The following is a 23,350-nucleotide window of genomic DNA, read 5'->3' as shown; positions in this document are numbered from 1 at the left end:
AAAGGTGGAGCAGATATCCTTTCTTCATTCCCAATAATAAGTTTCAAATCATTTTCTTATTCTTTGGAAAGTATCCAGCCCAGTGCCTTGCGTGATGTTCTCTTGCTGTTTTTCTAAGCTGATCAGCCCATCTGAAGCCCATTTCCTTCAGTAGCCTTTTCTTCCCTCAAATGTATTCCACCTTTTCACTCTCCTTTTTTCCTTTGCAAAGGGGGATCTCCCTCATCCCATGTCCAAGGAAAACCCTTTGGTCTACTCTAGGTCTTCTCTCTCTTTTTCAGGACCTTTACTGATTTTCTTCTGCAGGCCACTGCTCATCCCTTTGAAATTTCTTCTTTTTCCTATAAACATGCTCAGTTTTGCCCATGCTCAGAAAATGATTAGCTGCATACCAAGCCCTGTCCTTAGGCTAGCATTGGCCTTCAGTTTTACTGCCATGCCCCTTAAAACAGAGCCTCTTTTACTTCCTTCCTACCTGCTTTGTGGTCTGGCTTCTGAAGTGTGCTTGTAGACATCCCCTGAGACCTGAGGCCTAGCACAGCCAGTTTTCGTCTCTCTCTCTCCTTTCCAGAGCTCTTGTCACACTTCACAGCTCTGTGTTAACACTTGTTTGCTGAAGTCTTGATGGTCATGACTTCTAGCTGCAAACACCAGACCTCCGACACAAATAGATTTAAGCACCAGGGGAACACGTTGAAGTATTTGGCTGCCATTTCAGCTCTGCTCAGGGGTGGTCTCGAGCCAGAGTGCCCTGCTTCTGTTCTTTCCCCCTCTGCGTGTTTGCTCTGTGCTTTTTCACTGCAGACCAGCTTTCTGTTTTCTCTTGTCCCCCTGGCAGAAACAGAACTTAAGCTTTATGCATTTCAGGTCTAACCATGTGGAAATCAGCCTTTATCCTACAATTCTTGTAGAAAGTTGCTTACAAGGTGGGGCATCACATAGTGATGGGGTTGGTCGCGTAGTAGGATCCTTGCAGTTTCCCTTACAACTCAGTTTGAAGGAGTTTGGGATGGAGTACTGTTTCCTGGCAGAGGACCCATTCTGTGGTCCCTTTAGAATTCCTCTTTTTTGGATCACCTTCTTGCCCTCTTCACTTCCCTATCATGTTATCTCCTACCCTAAACCTAGCTGGCATCTATAGTTCTGTCCTTGGGTCTCTTCTCGCTCCTTTATCCTCAAATGTTCGATCTTTGATGTTGACCCTCAGATCCTGTCTCTACCTCTGGCTGCTCCATGCTACCTCAGACCCCCTTGCTCTTAGCTCATACTCTCTCCTCTGCCTGGTGTGCCTCTCCACCTCTGTCACCACCTACTGACATCCTCCCCAGTTTTCGGCACCTGCCTCCTTCATGAAGCCTTTCTGAACTCCTCAGTCATACCTGATGATTCCTCTGCTGTCTTCGGTGCTAGTCCTTATCTTAAATGATTGTTACCATGCTCTTGCTTTGGAATTAGTCACTTACATACTATGACTTATGTGTATCTTTTTAAAATTTTTAAAAATTTTTGTACTTCCAGGTGATAAGGTCATTAAGCTAGGAGTCTTATCTTTATATTTTTTTCCTTTTACATTTTCTGGCATGTTTGTAGCGGGCATGCAGTTAATATTTGTTGACTTAGGTTTATTGTTAACAGGTTCTGAAATTATTTTATTTAAAGAAACAAGCTGGGTGCTGTGGTGCATGCCTGCTATCATAGTGATTCAGGTAGCTGAGGCAGGAGAATCGCAAGTTCAAGACCAACCTCAGCAACTTAGTGAGAACCTGTCCCAAAGTGAAAAATAAAAAGAGCTGGGGATGTAGCTCAGTAGTAGAGCATCCCCAATACCACACCCACACATAAAAAGAAATTTGCTTCTGCCTTAAAGAAACCAGATTTTGAGTAACTAATTTGATCTTTTTAAAGTTATAAAAGTCTTATAAGAAATATGAGCTGGGCACTGTGGTGCATGCCTATAATCCCAGGGACTAAGGAAACTGAGGCAGGAGGATGGCAAGTTCAAAGCCAGCCTCAGCAACTCAGCAGGACCTTGTTTCTAAATAAAATATAAAAAAGGGCTGGGGATGTGGCTCAGTGGTAAAGCACAAGCACCTCTGGGTTCAACCCTTGTACCAACAAAAAAAAGAAAAAGAAAAAGAAAGAAAGAAAGAAAGAAAGAAATACAAAAATGCAGAAAAACAAAGATAGACTGGGCATGGTGGTGCACACTTGTCTATAAATCCAGCTACTTGGGGGTGCCTGAGGCAGCAGGATTGCAATTTTAAGACCAGTCTGGGCAAAATAGTGAGACCCTGTCTCAAAATAAAAAAGAAAGCGCTGGGGAGGTAGCTCAGTAATATTGTACCCCTGGTTCTATTCCCTGTTCTGAAAAACAAAAAAAAAACCAAAAAAATTAAAATAAAAAGCACTCATGATCTTACCATATAGGCCTTGATAGCATTTAGGTGTCTCACTGGTGTGTAGTTGTAAACCATAGTCTATATTTAGTTGTGCATAATTGTTCATGTAAGCATTTTTATTTATTTGTGTGGGTACTGGTGATTAAAGCTTGAAACTTCTGCATGCCAAGCATGTCAGTATCACTGAGCTGCATCCCGGCTCTAGCATTCCTTTTTAATATAGGTTGAAAATAATGACAAGGTCTCTTGCCTTTTTTTTTTGAGTACCAGGAATTGAACTCGGGGCTATTTCTCCAGGCTCTGTTGCCTCTCTTTGAATTTTCTTTTGAGGGTTTCTGATTCTCAGTATTTTTTATTTGGTAAATGCAAGGTGGGTGTGGAGTCAGGCAGTTCACAGTGTTCTGGGCAGTTTTGCCTTTTAAAGTTAACCCACCTGGTCTCACCTTTATAAATCTGTGCCTCTTGTAGCTCTTCCCCCCTCCTTGTCTTGATCTGGCAGAACATCATGTCCAAGGTGTAGACCTACAGGCTGAGCTGGGAGGAGAGGCTGGGGTCACCTCACCAGCTGTCTCTGCTCACGGAAGTGGAGGCCTGCAGGGGGAAGGGTCTTAGAGAACTGTGGTAAATTTTTGATCAGTTAAAAGCCATCATTCTGGAACTCTCTTTCTGTAAAGGAAAGGTAAATATCAATTGGATATTCAGGGCTTTTAAGACCAGAAACAGTTCAGGGATTTCTGAGTGATGTCCAGCTTCCATTTCAATCCTCATATCCTGTATCGTTATTGTTTTGGATAAGAGCTGCCCTGGAGGACATGAGCCCCTACTCTGGGCGTGGAAGTAGAGGAATTCATCTAGGAAACATGAGTACAGTGACCTGCCATCACCCCACCTCCTTAGGCCCTCTGGGGAGTAGCAGTGTAGTTGAAACATTGGCTTGAAACTAAGGTAACAAGGCCACCTAGATTTGGTTTCAAGCTGTGGCCAAAGGCAAGGTTTAAGTGCTAGTTTTAAAACGAAATAATTTGCTCAAGGAGGCCCAGCAAAATACGGGAATAGTTCACACACAGGCTGATCTGTGACTTAATCTTCCTGCTCCAATACCTCTCCATGTTCTTTTCTGAAGTGAGGAAGTTCCAGTTCTACTAGCTCTGAAGGACTGAGAGTGATCGCTGAGCCTCTCCTCTGTTCCCATCTCTTACTTCTCTAGTTAATTGTCCTTTATGGGATGGGGGGGCGATTGCAGTCACCGGAAGAAGAGAATGCGACAGCTGCAGAAGAAAATAAAGAATGGGACCTTGAACATAAAGCAGGATGATCCCTTTGAGCTCTTTGTAGCAGCCACGAACATTCGCTATTGCTACTACAATGAGACCCACAAGATCCTGGGCAATACCTTTGGCATGTGTGTCCTCCAGGTGAGTGACTTCCTCCAGCCTGTGTAGGAAGGGGTGTTGTACTACCTGCTTCCCCACTGAGAACAGGTGCGATGACAGGTTCACACATCAACCCCCACCCCCAAAATACGAAGCATTATTAGTGGAAAACTTGGCCACTTTGCCAAGGAAACCAGATCACTTATGAAAAAGAACTTTCTGCTTAAGATAGCAGCTGTCTAGAGACCCCAGAACTTACAGTGATGTGCCAGCTAGGTGATCCTAAATTAAAGCTGATAAAGCAAGCACAGGGAATTTTGAGTGACCCTGGAACTCCAGGCACTTATGGGCACATATGGAGACTTCCCTGACACATGAACAGTGTGGAGTTTGTTTAACCAACTGGGTATAAACCTGTGCATTCACTTCATCCTCGCCTGAGTACTTGGTAGCATAACCCTTGAGCCCCCATATACCTTAAAATCTCTTACTTCACCCTCAGAGAGCTGCCTGGTGAATTTCTCCTTGGTGTACATTCTCTTGCTAGGAAAGTTAACAGACTAAGTTTCTCATGTTTCTTTTCATTTCTGGTGGTTATTTGTTTTAGTCTGTAATTTTTTTGTTGTTGTTATCCATGACAGTCCTCTTCTTAAAAAAAAAAATTATACACAAATTCATGTGTTTTAATATGTATTATGTTCAGGAACTGTGATCATGATTATGTAAATTATAAATCATATTTAAAAGAATATAAGTTAAGAAAAAAAGGAAAATCAAGAACAGAAGTTCTCTCTCTCTCTCTCTTTTTTTCCCCCTGCTTTCCAGTGGGTTGTTTAATACACTGCTAGCTAGAAAAGAGAGCCTCAAGCTCCTCCAGGAACTCCTTTGTCTTGATCACTAATTGCGAGTGCTGTGCTCCCAGCCATTACCTGGTGCTGGAATGAGGGCTCCTTTAAGCACCAGCTCCCCCGTGTGGTGCAGTTGAGTTTTGCCCAACAACTTTCGTCTGTAGACATGTTAGAAATGAATGTTAAGATGTTTCTGTAATTTGATGAATCGAATGAAGTTTGGAAGACTTACTTCCAAACACAATTTTATTAGCGATTTTTAGAAACATTTTTTGTATATAAAACCAGGTCTACCTGCCTAAAGACCACAGGCTTCCTTCCATCGTGTCCCTACGTAAGGGGTTGTGGTGTGTGTTTCTTGGTGAGCCAGGTGGGAGGTATGGTCTTGGGTTTGTACCCAGAGCCCTCAATCTGCCTTATCACCTGGCCTTTGGTTAAGCATCCCTGGGGTGCTGTTTGCATTACCAACCCTTTAAGGTCTCCTTGTAGGATTTTGAAGCCTTAACTCCAAACTTGTTGGCCAGGACTGTAGAAACAGTGGAAGGAGGTGGGCTGGTGGTTATCCTCCTGCGGACCATGAACTCACTCAAGCAGCTGTACACGATGACCATGGTAAGAGCCTGTTTTTTGTTTTTGTTTTTGTTTTCTTTTTTTTTAACTTAATCTTGGGGGTTCTTATCAGTCTGATTTTGCTGTAGTCTGCTTTCTTTAAGATTTCCTGTTGGGCAGGACCAGTGGGTAGACAGCCTCTGGGAGCTCTTTGACGACATTTAATGAAAAAGTCACTGCAGCTGAATCTCAGGGGCTCTGGGTATGCATAGAAATCTCTGAATTTCACATTTGTTCTCAGATCCTGCACTTGTGAGATTCAAATAGGATGCAGCTTTTATGTAATTAAATATTAAGTATTCTGAATAGAATAATAATAAGCCAGACATGGTGACTTAATTCCAGTGGCTTGGTGGGCTGGGGCAGGAGGATTGCAAGTTTGAGACTAGCCTCATCAATGTAGGGAGGCCCTAAGCAACCTGGCAAGACCCTATCTCAAAATAAAAAGGGCTGGGGGTGTGTTCAGCAGCTCAGTGGTTAAGGGCCTCTGGGGTCAATCCCCAGTACCAAAAAAAAAAAAACAAAATTTTTTTTTTTTGTAGTGATATTCCGCAAAGGGCCATGCCAGGGCTTATTTGTGTTTTGCAACAAAGGGACCATAGGCAGACTGCTCATTGGCCCTCATCTTCTAAGAGTTATTGAAGGAGCATTTGCCTCCTCTGCTCTCAGTTTGGCAAGAATTTCAACCCTGGAAGAGGTAGTTTACTCCCCAAACGATACTCTGAGGACATGGTTCCGAGTGGAAATGTGTTTAAACAGTTGCAGAGCTTGTCTCCTGACCAGTGTTACCACATTGGTGTTCTTAGAGGCAGGTTTTAAGTCACGCCCATGATCCAGCAGCTCAGAAATGGTGTCAGGATTGGCCTCTGGGTTTAATGAGCTTTGTTTTTCTGGTCAGATGGACTTTCCTCAAATCTCAAGGCTACTTCCTGCCATTATCACTCCTGTTATCATTTGCTACTATAGCCCCTCTGGCCTCTTACATGACCTGCACACATTCACCCCAGGGCCTTTGCACTTGCTGTTTCCTTTGGCACATGCTCTTGTGAATATCTTTATAACTCACATCCTTACTGCATTCAAGTCCCTGCTTCAGTATCACCCCAGCAGTGTGATCTTTCTTTTGTTTAGAAGTGGTGGCTCCACCCATAACTCCTTAATCTCCTTTATTATTCTCCAAAGTACTTAACAACTACCTGAAGTTACATATTTATTCATTTTTTATCTGTTCTCCTATATTAGTCTCTTAACTTGATGGGAGCAGGGACTTAATTTTTTCGTTTTGTTTCTTTAATGTTTTTTTAGTTGTAGATGGACACAATACCTTTATTTTATTTATTTATTTTTATGTGGTGCTGAGGATTGAACCCAGTGCCTCCTAGGCAAGCACTCTACCACTGAGCCACAACCCCAGCCCCAGGACTTAGTTTTTCTTACTGATGTTTTCCCAGATCCTAGGAGAGTGCCTGCCTGGCATGCTGTAAAAACTCACTAGATATTTGCAAATGAATGAACGACTTTGTGCCAATATCACTTTGTTCTTCCTCTCCCTCTTGACACGGCTTCCTGCTTATCCTTCCACCCTCAGCTTATCATCTCTGAGATAAACAGGTTCCTCGAGTTGCTTTCACCACACCCTGTATTTCATTTGTAGCATTTGCCAAAATGTCTATGTATTTACTCATTTGTCTTCCTCCAACCATTGTGAGAGCAGAAGTCTTGCTTCATTCATCCGTGTGTACCTAGAAATCTGGCTCCCCTAGTGAGCAGGTACCGTTTATTGAGTTAGCGCGCTGGGTAAAATGTGGAAAATGTCAAAGATGAGGTGAGGGGAAGTCGATCGGGGTAGGAAACCTTGCATTTGGTGTCCGATACCAGGTCAGCACAGCAGGTGGTGGTGGATTTTCTTTCCCCTGGGATTGCTGATGTCTCCTGTGTTAGAAGTTTGGCTTTGAACCCTGGGCGTCAGTGTTATTTGGATGACTTTGCTAATGGATGTTGTCCTACTTTCTTAGGATGTGCATTCCAGGTATAGGACGGAGGCCCATCAGGATGTCGTGGGACGATTTAACGAGAGGTAGGTCTTTAGGACACTTCTCAGTTCCTTCCAGGGGTTGCAGAGCCATGGTGGGAGGAATATTTTTATCTTGGACCCAAATGAAAGCTTTTGTGTCGGGAGGCAGTATAGGCTTGAAAGATGGTGCGATTCTGCAGCAGCCGTAGCCGTGAAACTGCCTGGGTACAGTGAAAGCGATGGAAAGCCGGGGCCGGGGCATGCAGACACGGTCTTGCTGCTGGCCCTGACTAGCCCAGTGGCCTTAGCTAAGTCCCTCGCCCTCTCTGCCTTTAGCCTACTCATCTTTCAAAGGTGGGGAGTGATCTGTCTGGATCGCCCTTCCCTGTATTTCACAGAACACTGGTCTTTTAGAGGGACCTTATGACAAGGCAACTTTTTGGCCCGATTTGTGGGACATGCTGACATTGTTTTTCCATTATGAAGAGTCTCACCAACCTGTTCAAGCCTCACAGAAGTCTTGCAACAGCTGGGACCTGTTTGATTATTTCCCCTTCCCAGATGAATTTCACCTTAGAACCTCCTTTTAGGGACCACCGGTTAGCAGCCTGTGCATCACCTTGAGCGACTGGCCTAGATCAGTGGTTCCCTCGGGATAGTTGGCAGTATTGGGAGACATCTGACTGTCGACTTTTGGGGTGGTGGGGGAGAGAGCTGCTGGCATCAAGTGAGTAGCCATGGATGCTGCTTAGAAGAAAAGGATTATTTGGTAAAAATTTCAGTGCTGAGGTTTAGAAATCCTGGCTCAGTAGAATGAGGGAGGAAGAGCAGCTGCATGTTACTGAACAGGACAGAAGCCCGTGGAAGTAGGAAAGGCCCTTTTCTTGCAGCATGGAGGATGTTTGAATTGTGTAGCCAGGTATTTTTCTGCATACTGGGAATTCAGTGTTGTGTTTTTTCAGGGCGCTTTCTTTTCTCCTTATTTGTGGCAGAGGGACACATCATTTGTGTATGTGTGTGTTTCCCTGTGTGACTGGTGACCATATGGGCTTGGTTGTGGAGTCAGAGCCACTTTAGTGCTAGAGGACCCCAGATAATGAGGAAAGGATCAGATGACCTAGCAAGATCAATCATGGTTGTGCATTGGGGACCTTGGGTGAATTCTAAGGTTCTCTTGATTGCTACGTAAAATGTGTTCAGGTGCCTTATAGAGGAGGCTCTGAATCATCTCTAGGTGGGTTCTGGCTTTCTGAGACATGTGGGACCCAGTGACTTCTCCCCTCTTGCCAGCGTGGTCTGCCTCCCTGACACCTCACTACAGTGGTTTTGTTCCTCAGGTTTATCCTCTCTCTGGCATCTTGTAAGAAGTGCCTTGTCATTGATGACCAGCTCAACATCCTGCCCATCTCCTCCCACATGGCCAGCATCGAGGCCTTACCCCCACAGGCTCCAGTGAGTCTGGGTCAGGGATTTGGGGGAGCTGTGATTTTTGTGGTGACCTCATGTGGAAGTGGCAAACCTCCTCCTCTTTTCTGTGATAGGACGAGAGTCTCAGTCCTTCTGCTCTGGAGCTTCAGGAGTTGAAAGAGAGCTTGCAGGACACCCAGCCTGTGGGTGTCTTGGTGGACTGCTGTAAGACCCTAGACCAGGTGAGTGTGGGTTTAGAACTTCCCACCCCAGGGTCAGCAACACAAGGGTGAAACACAGTGTGCAGAGAGCAGCCGCAGCCAATTGAGGGTGAGTCAAGACCAGATGCTCCCCAAGAAGGGCCTTTTTTCTAGCTTGTTCTAGGTGTGCTCGACAGCCACAGGGCTGTTCTGCACGTCTGGGTTTGCAAAGCAGGCAGTTCAGGGTTATGGGAGATGGACAGGTGACATTTCAAGAATAATCTCCTCACTGCTTTTTCCACAACAGGGTATTTGTAATAGCAAAAAGGCTGAAAGAACACAGAATGTACCAGTGTCCTTAATTTCAGCTGTGTTGATGGTATAAAGGTTTTGCTCAGGGCTCCTGTAGAAGTGAGAGGAAAGGGGAGCGTGAGGCCTTGTACTTACCCCGTTCTAGGGTGAGCCCGCTGAGGGCCCCTGGGCCCGTGTGAACAGCAGGCTGGGTGGAAGCCGCTGCTGCATTTCTTTGCTCCGAGGCAGCCAGCACTAGTAAACTGAGCTTCTCCAGTGTCTTCCCGCCAGCTGGGCACAGCCCAGAGGACTTCAGGCTGCTGGGCGTGTTCAGGATTTGGTCCAGCCTGATCCAGATGAGTGGCACAGGCTTCTTAGCACTGGGCTGTGCCCTCAGGATGGAAAACAGCTGCAGTGACCCCGCCTGCTCAGGACTGAGTCCCAACAGGCTCGCTTTCCTTTTCATTCTGGAAATATAACCACTGGCTACGTAGCTCTGTGTGCAGCCCAGGCTGCAGGCTCTAGGCTGCTTCGAACCACTTCTGGTACCCTCTGTATCACCAACCAGAGGGGGGAGAGAGAGGAAGGGGAAGAAACTATGGTACTAGCTATAGTGTTAAAAAACAACAACAGGGCACTGTAGGCTGCTGGGCCAGTGGGATGGCAGATGAGGAAGAAGACCCGACCTTTGAGGAGGAAAATGAAGAAATTGGAGGAGGTGCAGAAGGTGGGCAGGGTAAAAGAAAGAGACTTTTTTCTAAAGAATTACAATGTATGATGTATGGATTTGGGGATGACCAGAACCCTTACACTGAGTCAGTGGATATTCTTGAAGACCTTGTCATAGAGTTCATCACTGAAATGACTCATAAGGCAATGCCAATTGGAAGACAAGGTCGAGTACAAGTTGAAGATATCTTCTTGATTCGAAAGGACCCAAGGAAATTTGCTAGGGTTAAAGACTTGTTTACTATGAACGAAGAGTTGAAACGAGCTAGAAAAGCATTCGATGAAGCAAACTATGGATCTTGATACTTTTTGTACTTTATGAAATTTTGTTATCTTCTGTGGAAATCATATAAAATACTTGTGTATTTTCTACAGTAATGTCCTAATACCTAGGCATGTGAATGAAAGATGGAGAAACAAAGTTTTCAGCCTTTATTTTCATGTCTTTGATTTTAGATCGATACTTGAGTCTTCAATTGCCTGTCTTTACACAACTGTACTTGAATTACTTACTGGGTTTTAATGACTACATGTACGTTAAAGTATCTTGAAAATTATGCAGTTCCTTCTGACTTTTGACTATCTAAAGGATGAAGTAGTATTTATGTATTAGATATATTTGTGCCATTATAAGCTATACTTTAGCTGTTTAATATGTGAAATCTTAATGTCATTTTGACTGTGCCAGCTGAGACATATGCCTCACATATTCTGAAGTTTTTAGACAACTGTAGTCTGAGAGGTTAGTAAAGATAGTGAACTGGTTTGTGTTTCTTTTAAGGAGATATTTGAAACTACAAGTTTTTCTAAGAATGTTTATGTGTCTTAAAAGATAATTCATTTTAATATTCTTTTCTAAAGAGTGATTTTTTTATTTTATTTTTTTAGAAACTTAAAGTTTCATGTTGATGCTTCCATGTTGAAAGGCCTTTTTGATTTAAAACCTTTTGGGACTTATATTACTTTTTTAAGTTTTAAAACTCATTTTTCCCGATCATCTATTTTCAGTAGCAGGACAATGTTCAGTGAGTTAATGGCAGGATAAGCATTTGGGGTAGCGTTATTAACATATTTGTAAGAACTCATGGAAATGTGTAGTTGACTAAAACCATATGTAACTACAGGAAACACTCTTATAGTTCAGAATATACAGGTTTTGTGTGTAGTTTGCTTATTGCACTAAATTATTTACCTTAGCTTAAAATAAGGATTAAAATTGCATTTAAAGAGATAACTGAATGTTATTGTTTGTGAAACTGAACTTTTTGATTCCACTTATAAACTGTATCTATAAATCAGTACCTGGGAAGATTTTACTTTCTTAACCTATTGATACAAGGAATAAAGTATGATAAATTAAAAACAACAACAACAACAACAAATGGTCAAGCAAAACAAACAACATCAGTATGAAAAGTACACATTGAAAAAGTGGCATTTCCACTTGGCAGTCCCACTCTGCAGAGACACCTCTTGTTTACAGTTTATTATGTGTCCTTCTGGACCTTTCCCTGTGCATGTAAATGGATATTTCACTCCATAGGGTGAGTGGCTCCTGGTAGACGTTTGGGTTGGTTTTAGCCTTTTTGCTATATAAGTAGTACCGTTAGGAGTTCTCACAGATACATCAGTGGGCACTGTCTGTCAGAAATTGCTGGGTCAGGGACTGTGGGCATCAGAGTGGGAGTCACGCAGGTGACCCACTACTGACAGTATACAAAAATGCCTCTCGCTCTGCAGCCCGGTCTGCTCTGAGTGCAGTGAACTTGTCAATCTTCACAGTCTCATGGGAACATCTGATAGTTGCTTTCATTTGTTACTCTGATGATGAGGGAGACGGGTACTTTCTTCGTCTGATCGTAGTCATCTCTATTTTCTTTTTTTGAGGTGAATCAGTATGCTTGTGGCTGCCTATTTGTTAATTGGGTTGTTATTGTTTTTGTGTGTGTTGGTTTTTCATTTTAGAATGCATTTTTAGTCGTTAGGTTTAGTCAGCATTTACAACTTGCCTAAAGTAAATCAAAAGATACGGCATTTAGCGAAGGCCAAGTTAAGACAATTAGCACCTGGATCCCCATTGAGTGTTTCCATCTGGAGAGATTCTGACTTCCTGAAGCTGCTCCCGTTCCTCCCTGTCCCTCTCCCCATCCATCTGCTTGGGCCTGTGTCTCTAGCTTCCTCCTAGTGTCGCTGCCTTAGTGAGTGAGACTGCTTCCTCAGGACTGGACAGGCCAGGCTGACCTCGCACCTCCTTTGCAGCCGGGAATCAGAGTTTGGCCTTGAGTAGTACAGGGTCACCTCTCTTGAGTGCCCCTGGCTTCTTGCTTCCCCTCTAGGTGTGAGGCATTCCTGGGCACTGGGCTCAGGAGTTCATGAGAGACACCTGCTTCTCGGAGCGTGCCTTCTCATGGCTGAGACAGGCCTTGCTTAAATGAAATTAGCAAATCACGTGGTGGAGTAGAAGCTGTATAACAGAAAAAGAAAAAGTGACCCAGAGGGTTAGGACATGCCAAGATGGGGGTCTTGTGGTTCTAGGTACATTTGTCAGAGGTGGCCTCATTTAGGTGATATTTGCGCCAGGCCTTGAAGGAGTTGGGGGAGTAGCCCCGTGTCTCTCCAAGGGCGAGTACTTTAGCGGAGGGATCAGCAAGTGTGTAGGCCTGAGGCAGAGGTGCAGCTCGGGTTCTCTAGGACCAGCAAGGAGCTGACAGGAGCTGAGGAGAGAGTGGAGGGTCATGCAGGCCACCCAAAGGGCTGTGGCTCTTACACTGTGAGAGATGGGGGAGGTGGAGGTTTTACATATAGTCCCCTCTGGGCGCAGCTTCCAGAGGCATCCCTGGAGCTGTATAGGAAGTAGGTGCTTGTACCTGAGAGTTTGGAGTGTGGGGAAGAGGTCTGGAATGGAGGTATGAAATTGGGAGTTTTGAGCATCTGATGGCTATTTAAGGCCTTGACACTGAGATGAGATTGAGACAGGGACCATCATACTGAGGGCAGCAAATACACTTTTGGGTCTTGGCTCATGGTCTGACAGGAAACCCGAGGAACTTGCAGTGAGTTGCCCTCAACCAGTGTCAGCTTTGCATCATTGGCATCCGGGTACCCCGGATGTTCTCTTGAACAGCTGCAGTAGCTTGTCTCCAGCACAGGGGAAAATGCTTAAGTTGAGTGCCAGCGAACATGCCCGCCCCTGCGGGTGACCAATAAAACGAGCGTCCTGCTCTCCCTCCGGGAGCCAGCCTGATAGGTGCCTGTTGGGGTTGTGTCTCCCTAAATGGAAGCCCTGGTTGCCTGCGTGTTTGCTTGCTTGGCTTAATTTCATTTTTGTGGTGGTTTTGGTCAAAACATCCCAGTGTCTGGCATCATGACTCAGTGAAAAGTCCAGGTCTGAGCAGTGCCTTTTGGCCTGTAAGAATTGCCCCGTACCCCCTTTTTTGGGTGGTAAGTGGCTGAAGCTGGGCCTTTCTCAACCCATCTAATAATGTTTCTCTTTGTCTCGTCCAGGCCAAAGCTGTCTTGAAATTCATCGAGGGGATCTCGGAGAAGACCCTGAGGAGTACTGTTGCACTCACCGCTGCCCGAGGACGGGGAAAATCTGCAGCCCTGGGATTGGCTATTGCTGGGGCGGTGGCATTTGGGTAAGGAGTTACTGTTATCTCTGGTTCCTCGTTCTCAGCTGGTTCACTGGGCAATTTCTCTAAGTTTTGGGTGCCTGGATGGAAACAGCAAGTCTCTCCTAGGACACCCAGAGGTGCTGTGTGCACTTGGGCCTTTGTATTTGCTGTTTACAGTTGAACAAACACAAAAAGCAAAGGATGTGGGGTAAGAAATTTTAAGAATGAGAATGTATGTACTTTGCTGATCAAAGTACTAGTTGGATATTTTAATGATCTTTTTTAAAAAAAATCTTAATTATCTTGATTAATCTTATGCCAAGTGCAGTGGTGCACACCTGTAATCTTGGTGACTCAGGAGACTGAGGCCAGGAGGATTGTAAGTTTGAGGCCAGCCTTTGCAACTTAGCAAGAACATGTCTCAAAAAAGGATTGTGGATATAGCTTGGAGGTAGCACCTCTGGGTTCTATCCTTAGTTCCAAAAGAAAAAGGTCGGATGGGTATGCAATGTAGCTCTGTGGTAAAATAGTGCCTGGTACTAACATATTTGAGGCCCTGGCTTGATTTCCCCAGTCCAGCCGGTGTTGGGGGAAAAAGTCTGTTTCCGAGGAGCTGCTTTTGAGTATGTTACCTTTTTTTCTTTAGTCCTGGGTGGAAGATATGTGCAGTTGCTAATATAATATGCTCTCCCATGCAGACATGACATGGACCTAGAATTTTCTGTGCATAATCTTCCTTGGCCCTTACTTCAGCTTTGTGGGCATTTTATAGTTGGGTGAACTGAGGCCCAGGGTGTTCCAGTGACTCACCCAGGCTCCCCCATCTCGTCCCTGCTGGTAGAGCTGGGGCTTAGCCTTAGCTCCTGACTCCAGCTTGCTCTTCCTGCTGCTCCACCATACCACTCAGCCTCCTGGCTGCGAGCATCCTTTGCACTTAGTGGGGACTCGGGGGTCATCTGTGGCCTTGACCTGACTGCCGGTTGGGCTCTGCAGTTTGGAAACCTCTGCGCAGCTAGTGCTGAGTATGAGGCTGGGCCTCGTGTCAGGACACTGGACTGAGGCAGTTTGCTTGTTCTGCACACTGACAGTTGTCCCCACAGTGCCTCCTGGGCTTTGCTGTGACAGATGTTGGTAGTTGGATGCCACCTCTTGCTACCCGTACCTTGTTAACGTGTTCTCATTGCCTTGGGGAGAAAAATTGACTCTGGTCTGGAGATGCTCTCCTTCCCTGGTAGGCGTCTGCCTTCTTCCTCTGCTGTTGTCTGGTTATCACCAGTGTGCCAGGAGCAAACACTAAGTTCCTTGTTTTTAATTTTCTTTAATTTCTTAATAGTTCCCCTCTTCTTCCTGTAGGTACTCCAATATTTTTGTTACCTCTCCAAGCCCTGATAATCTCCACACGCTGTTTGAATTTGTATTTAAAGGATTTGATGCTCTGCAGTATCAGGTAAGAAATCGGGATAATTTCTTTTGATTTAAATCCAGGTGGTCTTTGGAATGTTCGCTTGTTTCTTAATATTGAGTTTCTAAAGCTCATCATTGGTTTTACTCCCTGCCCCCAGGAACATCTGGATTATGAGATTATTCAGTCTCTAAACCCTGAGTTCAATAAAGCAGTGATCAGAGTGAATGTGTTCCGGGAACACAGGCAGACCATTCAGGTGAGGCTCCTGCTCAGCCCCTGCTCTGTGAGACCGGTATTCTGCGGGATGTAATGGACTCTGATGTTTTCTTCCAGCCGTCCTGTGTACGGCGTAAATGTGTGTCAACAGTAATGTTGTCTTATGAGAAACCTTTTGCAGATTTTCAGCTTTTTCTAAAGAAGGGCATTAAGTGAACAAATGTATGCAGTCCAGTTGAAAAGTTGTAGTTCTGCCCTATGAATATGGACCAAGTGGGATTGAGATTACCTGATGAGCAAAGAAAATCATTGTTCTGACATCGGTTCTTATTTTGTTTCGTTACTGCAGGTTTTGAAAAGGTGCCTCTGTAACTAGAGCAATAACTTAACTATTTAAAAGAAGAAAAAACTTTTCAAACTTTACTTGTGGTTTAGCCATTGGCCTGTTTTCCTTCTTAAACAGTATTTTCTTTCCCTAAAGCTCCATAAATCTCGGGTGCTCTGTAAGCTTGAATGCTCTGCTCTTGGTCCAAAGACTGCAATTTTGTTCAGTCTCTTAAGGCATCTGTGTGAAGGGCTTATAGAAAGGATTGAGGCTGCCAGGCTTTTACCGGAGGGAGTTCAATGACTGTTTTTTGGAGTTGGGGTGGGTGGGAAGTGAGCCAGGTGAACTGGCAGTTTATGTCCTTGAACTCGAATGCATGTCAGAACATATGATGTGCCTGTTGAGGAGGACTCTTTAATAAAAGAATCCAGATGATAAACAGTGTGCTGTGTCCATACCTTTTACCTGAAGGATCTTAATTTTCCTTGTTGGGTCTTTTTCTAGAATCTCTTCATTCTACACACCTTCCTGCGTTTGCTTGATCTCATTAGCTGAGAGCAGGAAGGACTGATGTTGGTGTGTGTGGGGGTGGGCCTGGGGGCAGGGTGCAGGCTACGAGAACATAGGGACCACTAAAAAAATCAAGAAAAATTACCCTAATCGAGAAGGAAAACCTTTCCCAGAAAGGCCCTGGCTCCGCCCTTGCTCTTCCTCAGATTTGTAATTGGATACCCCGTCCAGTTACTGGAGTCCTTTTGTCTCTAGACTAGAGTGTAAGCACAGAGGACGTGACTCAGCTTGTGAGACTCCATTTATGTTCCTTTGAGACATCTTTCTTCTTGCTGGTGGTGGAGAAGGCCATTAGATTAAAGCTGGCCATGACCCCTGGACTGCATTCTATGCTTCTGTGACGTGCTTGTTTAGTTTCTGCCCTTGAAAGTTGAGACATGGGACCTGTTGAACATGTGACCTGCTGCCAGAAATGAGTAGGCTTGTCTCCCTGACCCAGAAGGTTCTAGCAAACAGTTAATGGGATTTGGGATGAAATACTTCTCTGCAAGTGCAGAGACCAAAATAACACAGATGCCCAGCACCCAGATTTACGAAATGTTGGCAGTTGCTGATTTCATAATTAAGAATCGTTTTTATTGTTGAGAACTTGCACATCAGATACAGTTGAAGGTTCATCTGTGCCCCTTCCAATTCCTCCTGTCACTCCTTATAGGTAACCAATTCTGAAATCGTTTCCTTTCAGTTTGTTATGTAATCCCACATCTATGAACAGTGGTGTTCTGTACTTGTCCAACATAGTGCGCCTTTTCTTACTCACCATTGACTTTCAAGATTTGTCAGGTTGAAGCTTCTAGATCTGATGGATTTGTTTAAGCAGTACATGAGTGAAATCCAAATTTGTTTCTAGAAGTGGAATTGTTGGGTCTTACGGTGTATGTAGATTTTCGGCTTTCTTTGATTTTTGCAAGATTCTACTTTTAAGTAACCATTAACCTTTACACTAGTTTTCTTGAGTTTAGTTTACTAAATCCTCACCAATACTCCGTGCTTAACAGCAGTTTGTTTTTTGTGTGTGAAATGGTGTCCCCTTTGTCTTCAGCAGTTCACCAGTTACTCATGAGGTGGAATTATCTTTGATTATGTTAATTGGTTATTCAGATTTCCTCTTCTGTAAAATACCTCTTCCTGGCAGTTTTTTAAACCACTTGGAAAATAGCAGGAAGCCCTGAGGAAACTGAAGGGGTGTTTGCATAAGGACATGAGGATGAGTATTAAGAATAGTCTGGAAATTTTTTTCCTCAGTGCAGGGGGATTGGTGGGTTCATGCAGCGGGTGCAGCACCCAGCGTGAGAACCTGAGGTCCACCTCGGGGTCACACTGTGCCACTGGCTCCCTGATCTGAGACTGGGGAGAAATGGCACAAAGAGGGAAGGAAAGGTGGCCACCGCCTGTCAGCTGTGTACTAGGCAGGGCACTTCGATATAATTGTCTTGTTTTTGTCTTGAGCAGCCATGGGTGGTAGGTACTTCCCGTTTTACAGAACGGGAATCCGAGCCCTGTGATGAAGTGACCTGTCCAGGGCCACAGCGAGTGGTTGAACTGTTAGAACCCAGGCATCTGACCCCATGCCTGTTCCATTCTCCCTTTGCAAAAGTAGAGAAGAGAAAGGGAGCGGGAGGTGGGCGGGAGTGCCTCTCTCGGGAGTCGCCAGTACGCACCACTGTGGCTTTAGGTGGCCATATTTGTAATCGCATTCTCTCCCACAGTACATACACCCTGCAGATGCTGTGAAACTGGGTCAGGCCGAGCTCGTTGTGATAGACGAAGCCGCCGCCATCCCGCTCCCCCTGGTGAAGAGCCTGCTGGGGCCCTACCTCGTTTTCATGGCATCCACCATCAATGGGTAAGGCGCCCCGGGTAGGAGTGGTTACTTTCATTGTAGGTTCTTGCAGATCAGGTGGCATGTAATGAATGTGGCCTGGACCTGCAAACCACGCCTGAATCCTTGTCTGAGTCTCTAAGGCTGCTTCATTCTTTCCTGGAGATTCTCAAACTGGAGCTGACCCCTTAATAAACTTTCACTCCCCTGTGGTCTGACATTAAATGAGCAGCATGAGGCCTGAAATTTTCAGAACCTGGGGGCTGGGACTGTAGCTCGGCAGTAGAGTGCTTGCCTAGCATGGCTTTGGGTTCAATCCCCAGCATCGTGCCCAAAAAAAAAAAAAAAAAAAAAAAGGTCAGGGGATGGAGATGGGCTCGGGGCTGTAGATTAGTGACTGAGTGTAGTGAGGCCAAAGCAACCCAGCAAGTTCATTTATAAAACATTTAGGAACCTGTGTGATGGGTGTTTCCTGTTTGTAGGTGTTTTTTAAAAAGAACACAGATTGAACTAGCCTCCGTTGTGCATGCCTGTAATCCCAGTGGCTAGGGAGGCTGAGGCAGGAGGATCACAAGTTCAAAACCAGCCTCAGCAATTTAGGCGTTATGCAACCTAGACCCTGTCTCAAAGTGGGGGTGGGGGGAAAGCTGGGGTTGTGGCTCAATGGTGAAGCACCCAGGTTTAATTCCTGGTACCAAAAGAAAAATAAAAGTACGTGCATGACAATACCAAATCATATCTTAGAATTATGTGAAAATATTAAAATAGCATAAGAAAGCAGGCTTATAAGAACTGTTTGAAAATTTGAAATGTTTAACTGGTTTGCTATGGAAAGATTAGAAAATAAGTGAAGGAAAAATCGTGGGTTGTGGATGTAACATGTGTAGAGCATGTGCTTAGCATTCATGAGACCTTGGGTTTGATTCCTAGCATCAAATAAAAACATCTTAATCCAGCCATCCAGAGTTGGCTTCTGTTATCTCTTTTGCTTTGTTTCCTGTGCATCTATTTTACTTTGGTTTTGAACAAGGAAAACACTTTGTATTGTTGTAAATTTGCCTTTCTTATGTGATTCTTGAGATCAATAAATATGTATTTTTATTTTATATATATGTGTGTGTATATATATATATAAATATTTGGAATCAATACCTTTATTTTTTATGTGGTGCTGAGGATTGAACCCAGTGCCTCACGTGCTAGGCAAGAGCTCTTCCACTGAACCACAACCCCAGCCCCAATATGTATTTTCAATATTGGAAATATTTCTGAATGGAAATCACATCTTGAGTTAATTTTTTAGATTTATTGTGACCATCCACAATGGGCAATATTATGCCCAGAATATTAAAATGGATTTTTACCTTTTTAATAGCTTTCTTGTGGTATAGTTGATGTACCATATTTACCGATTTAAATCAATGTTTAGTAAATTCAGTTGTGTGACCATGTGTACCACAATCAATTCTAGAACACTTTTATCACCCCATAAAAGACATTCTATTCTTTACATCATTCTCTAATCCTGCTATGCTTCCCAAATCCAGGGAGCCATTATCGCTTTGTCTCTAAAGATTTGCCTATTCTGGACATTCATACAAATGGAATCCTACAATGTATTTTTTTAACTGGGGGTTGAATTCAGGACCACTTTACCATTGAACTGTATCCCCAGCCCTTTTTGTTTTTTTTATTGAGACAGGGTCATGCTAAGTAGCTGCAGGTTTTGATAGGTTGCTGAGTCTGGCCTTCAACTTGCTATTCTCCTGCCTTGGTCCCCTGAGTTGCTGGGATTATAGGCTTGCACCATTGCATCTGGTTCAATACGTACGTGGTCTTTGGTGATTGGCTTTCTTCACTCAATCTGGTGTTTTGAAAATTCATCCATATATTATCTGTTAACTCTTTTGTGGATGTACCAGTTTTATGTATCCATCTGTTGGTGGACATTTGGGTTTCTACCTTTTGACTCTTGGGCACAATGATTGTTCGTGTATAGGTTTTTGTGTGGACATGTTGTCAGTTTTCTTGGATGTATGCCACGGAGTGGAATTACTGGGTCAAATGGTGACTGTGATTAACCATGTGAAGAACCGCCAGACTGTGTTTCTAAGCAACTGTGCCACTTTAAATTTCCACAAACAAGCAATGCTTGATGGTCCCCTACCTTGAGGTTTTCACTTTCACTGTGGTGAACTGTAGTCCAAATCTCTTACTGTGCCTAGTTTTTTTTTTTATTATTATTATTTTTTTTAATTTTTTTTTTTTTTTTTTTTTTTTGCGGTGCTGGGGATTGAACCCAGGGCCTTATGCTTGCAAGGCAAGCACTCTACTGACTGAGCTATATCCCCAGCCCCTGTGCCTAGTTTATAAATTACTTCATTATAGTTATGTATGTATAGGAAAAAACATGGTATATCTTTACAGGATTCAGTACTAGTTTCAGGCATCCAGGGACCATCTTGGAATGTGTTCCCTGCAGATAATGGGATGATATTATAGGACTCTAATTCTTCCACGTCCTTGCCAATACTTGCTATGGCTTGTTGATGATAGCCATTTCCGGTGGGTATGACGTAATAGCTCATGATTTTTATTTGCTTCCCCCTGGCAACTAATGATGTTAAGCATCTTCTACTTATTTTTCTAATTGGGTTGTCTTTATTAAAATTTGAGTTGTAAGGTTTCTTTTATGTTCTAAGTACAAGTCCCTTCCTTACCAGATACATGATTTACAAAAATTTTTTCCCCCATTTTGAAGATTTTCCCACTTTCTCCATAAACTTGTGCTTGAAAGAATTTTTTTTTGTCATGCTAGGGATTGAACTGGGGACCTCACACATGCTAGGCAAGTTCTGTACTACTGAGCTACATCTCCTGCTCTAGTTTTTCAGGTTTTGTGCACATGTGTGTACATATATACATACATACATACTTATGAAATATGTGGATTTCCTTTTGAGAGAACTTTTATATGGGATGGGGAGGAATGAAGCACTTAACCTAACTTGGATCACAATGTAAAAGTACTTAAGTATTTATTTGTATAGTCCTCAATGCTGTGAAATGATGTAATACAAACACATGGAACGGAAAACCTGTGGAATAGCGAGTGCCCTGCAGTCACACATTCTTGTGACTAAAAGCAAGGAGGAAATGCTCAAAAATGAAGAGAGCCGGGGGCTCAGTGGTAGAGTGCCTGCCTAGCACGTAGGCGGCACTGGGTTCGATCCTCAGCACCACATAAAAATACAGATATTGTGTCCATCTACAACTAAAAAATATTAAAAAATGAGCTGGTTCCATGACCAGATTATAAATGATTTAACTTTTTTTCCCCCCAAGTATTTTTTGTCCGCTGTTTTATGTCACCTTTTGAGTGGTGATGGAAAGGAGCGCTTGGGTAATGGATTTATCTTGAATTCCCAGTTGGGGGCCGCTCCTGGTTCGTCAGCTCTTGCGTGTTACTTCGAGTAGTAGCTCCCCCCATTAGTTGACATTTAACTTTGTACCGCTTTCCCTATGCTAAAGGCTTTAACTTGTGTCATCTTTTTAGTCCTTACTTACTGTACTGGGGATTGAGCCCAGGGGTGCTTAACCACCGAGCCACATCCCCAGCCCTTTTGTTTAATTTTATTTTGAGACAGGGTCTTGCTCTGTTGCTGAGGCTGGCTTTGAACTTGTGATCCTCCTGCCTCAGCCTTCTGAGCTGCTGGGATTACAGGCATGAGCCACCACGCTCAGCCTCCGTCCTTGTTTTCTTGATTCAAGACTTGGTCCTCCAAAATGTGTAGAATAATCTCCTTGGGAGGTTGAAGCTGAGAGATCTCTTTCCTTGCCTGAATGGCTCCATCAGGCTGCCCTCGGATGTGTGCATGCTGTGCTGGAAGCTCAGATGAGCAAGACCCTCTTTGGGGAGCAGACCCTGGTGTTTCAGCAGGCGGGTCCCCATCCCCCACCCGGGGTGGGCTGGGATCCCTGTGCCTGACTGCCTGTGTGTTTCTCCTAGATATGAGGGCACTGGCCGGTCACTGTCCCTCAAGTTAATTCAACAGCTCCGTCAGCAGAGTGCCCAGAGCCAGGTCAGCACCACTGCGGAGAACAAGACCACCACGACAGCCAGACTGGCATCAGGTACCCTCACAACCCTCACCAGGCCCTCAGGTTCATAGCAGGTCCCCTCAGACTCTCAGGCTGGACCCTTGCTTCCCTTGTGACCTCTTGGGCAGTTACCAGACTTTCCTGTCATCAGAGAAAGGAGTCCCCAGGAGGACTTTTTTTCCGAGTATAACTGTCCAGGGATCACGTGGGAGCTTCACTTGGACCCTCTGGTGACTGGACCCTTGTTTGTCCCTGTCCTGGGGCATGATTGCATTAATTTAGTAGAGCCCTGTGGGGTTGGTATCATGGCAAGGTGACTGTCCACCAGAACAATTTCAGACTACTCCCTTTAAGTACTCAAGACTTGGGTGTCTGGGCACCATGTGAAGATAAGGGAACATCCTTGCTCTGTTATATGGTGCATTTTAATAATTGTTTCTGATGGTGTGTGTCTGACTTGAGTAGCACGAACGTTGCACGAGGTTTCCCTCCAGGAGTCGATCCGATACGCCCCTGGGGACGCAGTGGAGAAGTGGCTGAACGACTTGCTGTGCCTGGATTGCCTCAACATCACGCGCATCGTGTCGGGCTGCCCCTTACCCGAAGCCTGTGAGCTGTATCCTCTGGGCCTCGGGGGCCCTGTGAAAGCGAGGGGTAGTGCAAGAATTAAAAGGTTCTGGGTGAGGTACACGTGGAGCATTCTTGCTGGGCATGGTGTCGCGTGTCTAGTCCCTGCCTGACTTGGGAGACTGAGGCAGGAGGGTTGCTGGAGCCAGCAAACAGTTCACGGCCAGCCTGGTAACATAGTGGGACACTGTTTCTCAAAAAAAAAAAAAAAAAAAGAACTTTCTCGCTTTCCTTTCTCCAACCTTATGTCTGCTCAGGATGCTGGGCTCCTCCTCGCAAGCTGAGGGGAAACCTATACTTCCAGAAGTCCTGTTGGGCCCTCTGTTTGTTTTGCTTGCTTAACTCCCAGCCAGCTACTATGTTAACAGAGATACCCTCTTCTGCTACCACAAGGCCTCTGAAGTCTTCCTCCAGCGGCTTATGGCCCTCTACGTGGCTTCTCATTACAAGGTAACCATGCTCACCCTGCAGCGTGCTTCCACCGGGAGCGACTGACGCTCCCGGGGCAGCCCTTATACTTGTCTTTTCATACCTTTTGTTACCCAGTGGCTCAGGTGGCCTTTCCAATGGTACTTTAAATGTCCTTATGGTGGTGAGGTCCCATGGTCTTGCTGGAGGGGTTGCCTCCCCAGTGTAGTTGGTGTGGCTAGTGCCGGGCCTCTGGCCTTGCAGAGGGTGGAATTCTTCACGTGGTTCTGCGAGTGGGAACTGGAGGAGGTGGAAAGCTCCTGTTTCTAAAGGGCACTTGTATTTCTCACCTGCCTACTAACCTGATAGGTCGAGATGCCATTGCACTTACT

The 23,350-nt window shown here is 44.7% G+C and overlaps 2 protein-coding genes across 4 annotated transcripts in view; both read left to right on the top strand.

Annotated features, from left to right (window-relative positions):
- The window catches only part of Nat10 (N-acetyltransferase 10), a 38,494-nt gene that overhangs the window by 3,006 nt on the left and 12,138 nt on the right, over positions 1 to 23,350 (top strand). For all 3 annotated transcript variants that reach the window (XM_047519108.1, XM_047519109.1, XM_047519110.1), the window contains 12 exons: positions 3,643 to 3,814; positions 5,110 to 5,232; positions 7,245 to 7,306; positions 8,581 to 8,695; positions 8,785 to 8,892; positions 13,375 to 13,508; positions 14,838 to 14,931; positions 15,047 to 15,145; positions 17,710 to 17,846; positions 21,832 to 21,956; positions 22,389 to 22,539; positions 22,904 to 23,000. In XM_047519108.1, coding sequence (XP_047375064.1) covers positions 3,643 to 3,814; positions 5,110 to 5,232; positions 7,245 to 7,306; positions 8,581 to 8,695; positions 8,785 to 8,892; positions 13,375 to 13,508; positions 14,838 to 14,931; positions 15,047 to 15,145; positions 17,710 to 17,846; positions 21,832 to 21,956; positions 22,389 to 22,539; positions 22,904 to 23,000 — 1,417 coding nt within the window. The remainder of the gene's footprint in view (positions 1 to 3,642; positions 3,815 to 5,109; positions 5,233 to 7,244; positions 7,307 to 8,580; positions 8,696 to 8,784; positions 8,893 to 13,374; positions 13,509 to 14,837; positions 14,932 to 15,046; positions 15,146 to 17,709; positions 17,847 to 21,831; positions 21,957 to 22,388; positions 22,540 to 22,903; positions 23,001 to 23,350) is intronic.
- On the top strand, positions 9,802 to 10,610 carry LOC124960376 (transcription initiation factor TFIID subunit 13-like). Its single transcript, XM_047519112.1, has one exon. The coding sequence runs from the start codon at positions 9,802 to 9,804 to the stop codon at positions 10,171 to 10,173; it is 372 nt and encodes a 123-aa protein (XP_047375068.1). The 3' UTR covers positions 10,174 to 10,610.

Source organism: Sciurus carolinensis, chromosome 11 (genome assembly GCF_902686445.1).
Source record: "Sciurus carolinensis chromosome 11, mSciCar1.2, whole genome shotgun sequence".
NCBI classification, from domain to species: Eukaryota; Metazoa; Chordata; class Mammalia; order Rodentia; family Sciuridae; genus Sciurus; species Sciurus carolinensis.
This window is presented reverse-complemented; position numbering and strand designations above follow the sequence as displayed.

Coding starts and splice junctions, on each gene's coding strand:
- LOC124960376 (XM_047519112.1), top strand. CDS start 9,802: ATGGCAGATGAGGAAGAAGACCCGACCTTTGAGGAGGAAAATGAAGAA.